Below are 10,897 nucleotides of genomic sequence, written 5' to 3'. Positions count from 1 at the left end.
TTAAATGATATTTGTGGTAGATATTTATTTTTAAAGAGTATATTATATCTTATTATTATAAGTTCATTAATTTGTATGTACATTAATAATAAACTTCACTAAATTACCAAAATGATTAATATTCCTTAATAATCAATCAATACAATGTCGAAATAACTGCTTTTGAGGATAGTACATTATATATGGCAAAAATCTGTTTTCAGCCAGCTACGAACAAACTAAAATTGTATTTTCATCCATACACCTGAGAAAAATAAACTGTTTTTTCACTCGCGCTAAGAATTGTCCTTATATTTTAAATTATTTATGGCCTATCTGAGCTCTGCCCAAAACAGATATTGAAACGCGATTTCTAGCATTGTACGTCACAAGACAAACCGTTGTTCCATTGTAGGGATCGCACTTTACAATGTTAGACCAAGTTTTAAAAGCCGTGTAAAATTCTAAAGCTGTTGACAAATCCACTTGGTGGGCAGAGATATATGTTTTATGTCCAACGAATACACCATTCTGACTAATAACCATTGGTGTTATGGAACCCATTTTGTTTAAAAGGTAATAGTTATGTATGTCGATTAATGTTTAGCGGCCAGGGTTTGGATCGTAAAGTTCGTGGCTTAAACCACAGCATGGTGCCAAAACTTTAACTAGTGTGAGCGCTATAAATGTAGGTTATTTGTGTCATTGGGATAAGGGTAGCCATGAAGTTGGATATATCGTTGACCGTTCTCCTTCCTTCTAATAAAAAGTTCTTAAATACGAATGTACATGTCTGAATGTTAATAGTCATTTATTTGACTTCCTAGCCTATGCATGAATAAGCAATCCGAGTTGAAAATATCAAAATACAAACACTTGCTGTTGTTCTGTCACTCAGATACAGTAAGATGACAACACCAACTGATATGATCGGGGAGTTCAGAATGTTTATTATTTATATATCGCAAGTTTGATATGAGCGTAAATTGCACGCTTATCAACATACTTATCTCACAGCAAGTGTTTCACATTAAAGTGGGGTAGGAGTAAAAGGAAATGTATACGTAAAAGTAAGAAATTTCTTATCAAAATGGTTTTGTTTGAATTTTTGTTTTTAATTTCGCGCAAAGCTACTCGACGGCTATCTGCACTAGCCGTCCCTAATTTAGCAGTGTAAGACTCGAGAGAAGGCAGCTAGTCATCACTACCCACCGCCAACTCTTGGGCTACTCTTTTATCAACGAATAGTGGGATTGACCGTCAGGTTATAACGCCCCCACGGCTAAAAGGGACGAGCATGTTTGGTGCGAGCGGGATTCAAACCCACGACACTCGGATTAGGAGTCGAACACCTTAATACGCTTGGCCATGCCGAGCCTTTATCAAAACGGACAAGAACATATCATGTTTACACATTAAAATATATTTCATTTAAGTATTCGATTTTTGACAGTAAAATGATACTCAATAATAAGTGTATACATGATCATAACAAAACCTCGTCTTACACGTATTAATCTGAAACGTTGTGTTATTTCATAAATTGTTAATTTCTTTTATGATAACAATTTGCGATCAAATTTCTTGATTAAGTGAGTTTAAAGTTTGTAGCATAAACTGGGACGGTTCTATTCATTGTTAAATCACAACCTATTACTCCAGAAAACATATATTTTATTTAAAGCCAACGTTGTCTTATCATGTTTGCAATGTATTAACTGGCGAAGCACGAAACCCTGTCCCACCTAACATGTTCGCCCTTTCAGCTGTGAGGTAGTTATAAACACACAGTCAGTCTTGCTATTTGCTGGTAGGAGAGTAGAGCAAGAGTTGGCGGTGGGTGGTGATGACTAGCTGCCTTCCCTCTCGTCTTACACTGCTAAATTAGAGACGGCTAGCACAGATAGCCCTCGAGTAGCTTTGTGCGAAATTCAAAAACAAAACAAACAAACTTTCTTGTCTTACACTAAATTAGGGACGACTAGCGCAGATAGCCATCGTATAGCTTTGTGTAAAATTCAAAACAAACCAAACAAACACTCTTTAAAGTAAAGGTATGTTCCAAATAATAGGTTGCGATTCTAAAATTAATGTTGGTTACTATCAAATGTCAATTTCTTATTTGGTGCGGTTAGTTGGTGGGTATTTACAAAAAGTCATGGTATCTAATGAAAAATACCTTAGATGTGAACAGGAAAAAAAAGGATTCAGTGTGCGACTTAATACAATGAAATCAAAAATGGCTGCCAAACTGATAGCTACACTTATAGCATTGATAATAATTTTATAGGAAATATTAATTTTTGTTCAACTTTGGGTATAATAGTGGATAAAATAAAAGGCTATAGCCTATAAGTGTAGTTACCAATTTTGACACAAATTTTGATTTCATTCCTTTAAGTCGCACGTTTAATATTTTTTGTCCAAACTTTTTTCGCACATAAGACATTTTGATTAGATTAGATTTATCTAGTATGTTCGTTTGAACTGTTACTTATTCCTTGTCAGTTTAATGTATAGTATTATCTACACCGGCATAATTTCACATCTCCAACAGAGACGATATCAGATTGAACAAACAGTACAATCGCCTTAATTTTTTTTTTTTTTACTATTATAATCATGCTTAAAAATCAAAATGTCTAAATTTGAGGTGTATTTTTTATTATTTGTAAAAATTTAGGTATACTTACGTATACTGATGTGCAATTTGATATTTTTTTGAGTTGTGAGAATTACACGGTTCACATTTTTAAATTTCTTCATGTGTTAATGGTAAATAATAACCTCCGGAAGTTAGGCCATTAAAAGAGTTGCGTTCGTAGCCATGCAAATTAATTGGATATATTTTTCAGCTTATGAAAAATTAATTAGGCTTTAAAGGTAAACCTTTGTTTATGTATTTATTGTGTTTATTTGATATTTGCATAATATATAACTGACATTCAACTTCACCGTAAATTAGACCCTAAACGGTAAAGTTACGTAACATTGCTATTGCTATCGTTTATTAAAGTCGAACCCAGAGTTGTACTTCCACAATTTCGAGTGTGCAAGTTGACTAACACAAATCCGGCTTACAGTGTCTACTCTTATATATGTAGGAATATAATCGTCAATGTTGTGCAACTCGTTTTGAAATCTATTCTAGTACCACTAAGCTTAAATAGTAATATTATTAATAAAGTAATTGTGTTTTGTTATATTCTTTCAAATTTACATATTTCTATTTATTACACGTTTAATTGATTGCAAAATAGAACATTCTTTATAACAAGACCCTACAAAGTTAATGAGTATTGGTATTATTGTAATTAAGGTAAATAATTTAAAATTAAAGTCAAATTCAACTATGGTTATTAATGAAGTAGTAGTAGTAATATTAGTAACTTAAAGTTAAGAATAAAAATTTATAACGGTATTCTGTGAAACAATTTTTGTCCAAACAATTAAATTCTAACAGATATTTAACTTTTTAAATCCCAGTGGATGGTAACAGTGCCCAATGAAATTTGTCTCTTTGGCCAAAACTAAACTGGACTGTGTTATTAACGACAAAATTAAGAAAATTGAAATTTTATAAGGTATGGTAATAATTATTAGGAAATCATAAAAATAATTCCACATTTAAAGAGTTAAATAAAGTATATACTAGTAATTTATGAACAAAATGGGACCATTTGGTATTTTAAGACTTGTTGCACACCCACCTTTTGGAAATGTAAAAATCTAAAATACCATTACTTTTGAGAAGACCCCTGCTTGGTCAGTGGTAAGTCTATGGATTTAAAACACTTAAAATCAGGGGTTCAATTCCCCTTGATAGATGCAGCAGATAGCCCAATGTGGCTTTTTTTTTATATATAAGAAAAACAAATTTTTCAGAAAAATACTGATTCACCTCGTATACTTTTGTAAAGCACTAACCACCAGTGCTGGTATTTAAACATCATTCCATAAGTCAGTAACTCTGTTTGAAAAATAAAACCATCTTAACTTAATATTGAGATTCTCTTCTCCAAATATTAAATTTCTGTCCCTTGATCCTATTATCTTCAGAATGTAGCATTAAGAAATCTCAATCCCCTGGATAAATTATCTCTTCCCCTTTTGTTTTTAAAAAAAAAATCATAATTTATTCCTTTAAAGTAACTCTTCTATCTCTTCAGTCATTGTAATGGCATTCCTCTGAAACTTTTTCCAATAAGTCAATATCATTTCTTAGATAACATAAAAAACAAAATTTAATGACATCAAGGAACCTGTTGGTTCATCTAAGCCATCTCATTAACTGAAACCAATCTTTTAAAAAAAACTGAAAGTCAGTCCCTATGATTCAGTTATTTATCAAGCCTTTTCCTAAATTCCTTCAAATTAATTGCATCTACCACATCTGATAGCAACCCATTTTAACTACCAACCACCCTGTTAAAAAGATAAATCTGTCATATTTGTAGATGACTTCTACCTTGCTAAAATTTATATTTTTATCTACTAGACCTATCAATTTCATCATTAAATAAAAAAGTTGATGCATCAACACTGTCAGTTCCTTTAACAATCTTAAACACCTTAATCTGATCCTTTTAATTATTTTTTTTCAAGATAAACTAATTTTAAAAATATTAACTCATACTTGCTTAATAAACTGTCCATCCTAGGTATCATTGTAATACTCTTTCTCTGAACTTTTTCCAACATTTCATAAAGTACAGAGCCCAAGATTGAATACAATATTCCAAATGTAGCCTGACCTATTACAATAAAACTTTAATCTCTTTACACTTGTATTCAATATTTTTATAGATACAACCTTAAAGGTTATTTGCCCTATCACTATCATCAGCACATTGCTTGAATGGCTTAACATACTTATCAACCAGGGCCCTTTTTCTTACATAACACTGTTAAAATTATTTCCATCAAAATTATATTCATAATTTAGTTTATGATAACCCACATGCATTTCCTTGCATTTATTATAATTAAAAAGCCATCTTTCACTTATTTAGCCAACTCACCAAATAATTCAAATCCTTGCAGAAAGCCACTGCATCTTCAGTCAGTAACACCTAAAGGTTGGATATCAACAGCAAATTTGAATAATTTATTAATCCTTTTATGTGTGTTATTTGTTCCAGTCAGAAAGAACAAGGCTCTTAACTCTTAGCCACAAGGAGACCAAAACTATACATAGTACCAGAAGTGAGACCTAAGTAATGGTTTGTATATAGAAATAATTACCTCTTTTGATTTGTGATAAATATATTTATAAATAAACCACAGAACCCTTTTTGCAACAAAGACTACTTGAGTGACTTATCCACCACCAGGTATGTTCACCTATATAGTGAAAACTATCCCACAAGGTTCAACAAGTCCTCCTGTTATTCTAAGCGTATCTCTGATAGTCTTTAAATTTAATTTTGAACTCTGTTAAGTAATGCATTTTTACATCTACACAAAAGGAGCACATCTTATTATATCCATAAACCTCTGAAGATCTTTATACACCTTAAGCAGATCTTTTGATTTACAGTGTTCCTTGTTAACAGTAACTAAACAATTTTCATGTTCTTTAATATTCTGGCAAGGATATTATAGTATTCTTTCTGTGCTCAAATAACTTTATCTGTATACTTGATAATGGAGTCTTTGTATGAAGCTTTTGATCACCTTATTCCTCATTCAAGCAGTTAGTGGTTCAACTTCTTTAGAGACAGTTATGTGAATTTTAACTGAGTGTATGAGCATACTTCTTTACTGCTGTCGGTTTTCCCCCTTGTAAAATTATAACACTCACTCTTCTCCCAAAACAACCTTTACCCTGATTATTTCCCTGATTTTAAATTTTCTTGCAAGGAATCCACATCTTAAAAAATAAAAGTTTAGTAATGGCTTATAATAAAGTTTTCTTTGTTGTCTGTTCAAGTTATCTCCAAACATATATTTCTTTGATTCCTTCTCCCAGTCTTCCCCAAAGTTCTTCAAGCATAGAGTGCTGGATCTTCCTGAAAGTTGCAACCAAGCCTGAAATCCTCAGATATAGCTAATTTCTGGTAATTATTGCACTCTTGAAACACACCTCATCTCTGAACTTCCTGGATAGCCATATTAAGACTTACTAGACTTTATTCTCTGTTACTGGTTTACCCTCCCAGTATCTTGAACACTTAACTATAGTCTCCTCCATAGTGGCTAATATAAACACTATTACTTGCCCACCACTTCTGTAACTAATATAACCAACTGCTAATTTAATTAATTCATTAATGTATTAAATTTTCAGCAGCTACAAAATAAAATAAAAAAATTGAACTCTTAAATCTATTTTCCTTGTTACTTGTCTAACATGATAAATTGTTATTTTGTGTAAGATTTAATAAATTTAGTATCCTTTAACCTAGTACTACTACCTGAAAACAACAGTAGGTAAAACTAAAAATATACAAAAACACTACTGAAGTGTGAAGGATCTTTGTTTCCATCTATATTAGTACTTTACAGAAGTGACTACAACACACAAGTTTATTTAAAATCAAGCATTTTTCAAATTTATTTTTGGTGTCTATTAAACAATTTTTATGTGTTTGGTTTTATTTTGCATATGAAACTTTTTTTGTACTTTAAAATTTACTCTTCATACCAAATTCATCAAAGTTTATATGTTTTTGTAAAATCATCTCAGGTTAGTATCTTGTGTATCATATATTTGCTGATTTCTTGTTAACTGTTTTGTTTTCTTTATTGCGTATTCTGTCATATAATCTATTTATTGAATTATTTCTACTAGAGATTGTTCCATATTTAATCTCTTTGTAAATTGACTCTTTTTCTGGAATTAGTGTTTTTGACTAATAGTAATGTTATTATGTATTATTGTTTCAGTAATTATTTGGTAATTTTTATCCAATTAAAGACATACTTTGTTTTTTAATTGTATAGTTTTTGCTTTCTATTGGCTCATTTCATTTTCAGTATATCACAAGTGTCAGTTTTTCTTCTAGACTATTTCATTTTGTAGTGAACTGAAAATAATTTTGAGATTCATTAGATCAGTGGTTCCCAACCAGGGGTGTGATATAGCATTCCAGGGGTTGCGAGATAACATTTGTTTTGGCCACCTTCACCTTTACTCTTAAATAAATAATTTCTGTAAGGAGTGCGAAAACATATTAAAATTTTTTAGGGGTGCGGTGCAATAAAAGGTTGGGAACCACTGCATTAGATAGTATCACCAAACAGAATACTGAAGTAATATACGCTTTATTGTGCTATAACTTTGTAATCAGTGCTTTGAAGGCAAGTTTAAGTAAGACTTTCTAAGTATCATGTTAATAAATTTCTCTTAAATAACATTATCAAGTTGAAACTTTGTAGAATGGACGGCAACTGCCTGTTGTGGAGACACAAGTGTAGAGGATGACATGTCAACTGGACACAGAATAAACTGGGAGAAAACTAGGATTATCAACACAGACAAATTCTAGAAGAAAGAAAAATCAAAGAATCATTTTATATTAACACTATTAAACCTTCACTAAACAAAGATTCCAGATTAGAAGTGAGTAACCTATGGCTATCATTGGTTGAATATGCAAGAAATCTCTCTTCCAATCAGAAATGGTGATAATCCAACTAATCATAACATGCTCTCCACAATCCACCAGGACACTATAAAAGACCGGCAACACCTTACACACACACACTGACCTGAAGATGAAAGGCGGAAGACTTTCAAAACATCCTCCTCCACATTTGTGTCTCCACAGCAGGCAGTTGCTGTCCATTCTACAATGTTTCATCATGAATACTCTGCCTAAACAACCTATCAAAGAAAGTTATCAAGTGTTGATTTTGTATCTCAAGACAACTAGTATGGGTATTGAAACATTTATTAAAATAAAGAAGTAAACAAGTTTCGACTTTCTTTGGTCATCTTTGGGATTTTTGTTAACCTGAAGATGACTTAAAAGGTCGAAACAACTTATAAGTACAGGGTCAACATCATAATGAACTGTCATTAAATGTGTAACCATCAACATTATGAACTCATGTGAAATATATGAAATAAGCATAGTGAATTACTTTCAAACATGCAAAGCAAACATCAGGGTAATGAAGTACCACCAAACATGAGAAATAAACATCAATGTGATGAACTACTAGCAAACTTTGGAAGTAAACGTTAACATAATTAGATACCATCAAACATGTAAAGTAACCATAGTTAAATTAATAAATTTAAAAAATGTCCTAGTGATATAGATCACAAACTAACCATACATTTATGCAGAAGCTCTCTTCCTTTATATATGTAAAAACAGCTGGTTTTTACATATATATTTTTCTCTTCAATGGGTTTTCTAGTCATCACTGACTCTCCTCTTTTGTTATAAAGAGATTTGGTGAATACTCTTTTGAATAAACATCCAAAATGTGTGGAACTGATTTGGATATTTTAAAAATTAGGGAATAATTTTGGGTCATAGAAAATGAGAAAAGAAAGTGAAGGATAAAGAAATGAGGAGGTAGTAAAGAAAAACAGGGAAAAATAAACTGTATTGAATATTGTGTGGTTTATTTGGGAAAATATGTACTAATGAGGAGACTAGAAAAAAATGTTGCTGTGAATTAAGCATACTCATTTGAAGGTTTTCTTAAACATCTAATGGAAACACATAAAAATCCATAGCATATTTAATATTTTTTTGTCAGAGGTTTCTAAATGTTTGTAATTATTTATGACTGTATTTTTTATCTAAGAAGATTCATTTTTTCAGTTTGGAGTCCAGACTAGTGTTAAACAATGGCATTCCAAGGACTGGGAAGACTGGTGGTGATTGGAGGAGGAATTTCTCTTTCAGTTTATGGAATGACACAGATATGTGTTGATAAACCAGTAGGTAGTTTATGTTTTTAAATATGTGAAATAGTAACACCTGGATAATCAAAAATTCAGAATTTAACTGCATATCAGTTGGTGTCAAACTACAGTTTTTTGGTGTGTTTTGTTGAGAATCATCCTTGGTTTGTTATTATGTGTGTTTTTAAAATAATTACTTTTTACATAGGTTTTACCTATAAGTTTCTATGTTTTACTATAGAATGCATCAACTAGAAGGACAATTTTTATTTTCAAATAAAATTGAAGTGACTGCTGGCCTACCTGAGTTGATGATTACTGGTATGAAATAACAGGAATTCTAGGAAGTGGCCTACACTAAATAAATATAAATTCTATTGGTATTTTTAAATCCTTTTCAGTTACCAATAGAGTAACATAACATAACATAACTTAGGTTTTTGAATAATGTTATGGCTTGTATATAACTCATTGTTCCATATTATATATTGGATCAGGTATTTAATAATTTCAATAATTTAAATAAATGTGTAGCATGAACATCTAATTATGAAATATAAATCTGGTGTAAATTCTGTAAAGAAGTGTAATTCAGAAATGTGTGTGTGTGTGTGTAAATGACAAATTACTCATAGGACTTAGTAAAATGTTATTGGCTTTTCCATTTGTACTTGTTTAAATCAGTGTATTCAGATTAATATATGTTAGTCCTGCTAGTTAAAAGTTCTCTTATAATGATCTGGAGTGTAAAGTTCATTTATCTTCTAATTTTATTATCAAAATAGATTAATAAATAAATGTATAGATTTCTAAGATAATAGGTGACATGTTTTAAGAAATAACTCAAAGATCTTAAGTCACATTTTCCTGTGTGTTGACATTTTTTTCCAGCAATATTGCAATATTTCTTGAATTGTTAAAATATATTTCAAAATATTTTCTTAAGATTCATTGAGTACAAATACACTTAGTTTTTGTTATTTCTTTTAATGATTTTATTCAAGTGTGATTTTATGATATTTTAGTAGCTTTTATTTCTGTATGTAGGGGCAGAGTAAGGCCTAATGGTTAGAGTGCCAGTCAACGTATCCATAGTTCATGGCCCATTACTACCAAGGAAGATACTTTCTTTCATACTTATAACCTTTAGTGCATTGTAATAGTGATGGTCAAATTCTACTATGTAATCAGAGCAGTAAATGACATGGTGTTGTTGACTAGGTGCCTTCCTTTCACCCTATTACTTTATATCTAGAAGAAGCTAGCATAGCTTCTGAATAACTTAGTCCAAACTTCAACAACAGCAACATTTGTGTATTGATTGTTAAGTTATGTAATCTTCTTCAAAAGATTCATCATCATTAATGTATACAGTTTATCACATCATTCTAAACAGACTCAAAGATCAAAACTATTTATTTCTAGTTTGTAACTCACCATTCTTTCTTCTTATTTTTTTCCTTTACTGTTTAATTACTTTATAGAACTTCTTATTTTTACTACTAACTAGTACATTGTTATTTGATCATTTTAAGGTTATGTAATACATAAATTATGATAAAATGATTGGCAAATACCTGAGAGTATTATTGAGTTTGACTCAGTTTTGATATGTACAATTATGGAGATAAATTTGTGTATTTTATATTATGTTGTGAAAACCTGTTTTGGTTTTCTATATAATTTCAGAAATCAGTGTTTGCTGCAGAAATCCAAAACCAACGACCACAAACTCCTCTTCCTACACGAGCTGAACAATTAAAGAAGTTACAAGAGACAGAATTTGACGTTCTTGTGATTGGTGGAGGTGCAACAGGCAGTGGTGTTGCTCTGGATGCAGTCAGTAGAGGTAAGGTTTCCTAATGGACTTTCAAATTGACTTGATATAAAAATCAATTTGCTATAACTGTATGAATGTTTAGAAATTTCCAAAATAATATGAATTAGCGTTCCAACTGATGTGGATATTATTAGTTGTTTAAGGTCAGTTTTGATCTCTTTTGTTCATTAAAGATCATATTTCTGTATTCTAAGAATATTAAAATCATTGTA

At 30.9% G+C, this 10,897-nt stretch overlaps 1 protein-coding gene across 9 annotated transcripts in view; it reads left to right on the top strand.

Moving 5' to 3' along the window:
• The first annotated feature begins 2,623 nt into the window (after positions 1 to 2,623).
• The window catches only part of Gpo1 (glycerophosphate oxidase 1), a 70,960-nt gene continuing 62,686 nt past the window's right edge, over positions 2,624 to 10,897 (top strand). For 2 of the 9 annotated variants that reach the window (XM_076481738.1, XM_076481740.1), the window contains exons 1-5: positions 2,624 to 2,862; positions 5,121 to 5,201; positions 5,951 to 6,038; positions 8,763 to 8,881; positions 10,535 to 10,694. In XM_076481738.1, the coding sequence (XP_076337853.1) occupies positions 8,789 to 8,881; positions 10,535 to 10,694 (253 nt within the window). In that variant the 5' untranslated portion in view covers positions 2,624 to 2,862; positions 5,121 to 5,201; positions 5,951 to 6,038; positions 8,763 to 8,788. The remainder of the gene's footprint in view (positions 2,863 to 5,120; positions 5,202 to 5,950; positions 6,039 to 8,762; positions 8,882 to 10,534; positions 10,695 to 10,897) is intronic. The other 7 variants (XM_076481739.1, XM_076481732.1, XM_076481731.1 and 4 more) reach the window with 7 other exon arrangements.

The sequence above is a fragment of the Tachypleus tridentatus genome, chromosome 13 (assembly GCF_004210375.1).
Source record: "Tachypleus tridentatus isolate NWPU-2018 chromosome 13, ASM421037v1, whole genome shotgun sequence".
Taxonomy (NCBI): domain Eukaryota; kingdom Metazoa; phylum Arthropoda; class Merostomata; order Xiphosura; family Limulidae; genus Tachypleus; species Tachypleus tridentatus.
The sequence above is the reverse complement of the archived record's forward strand: the minus strand, read 5'-3'. Positions and strand labels throughout refer to the sequence as shown.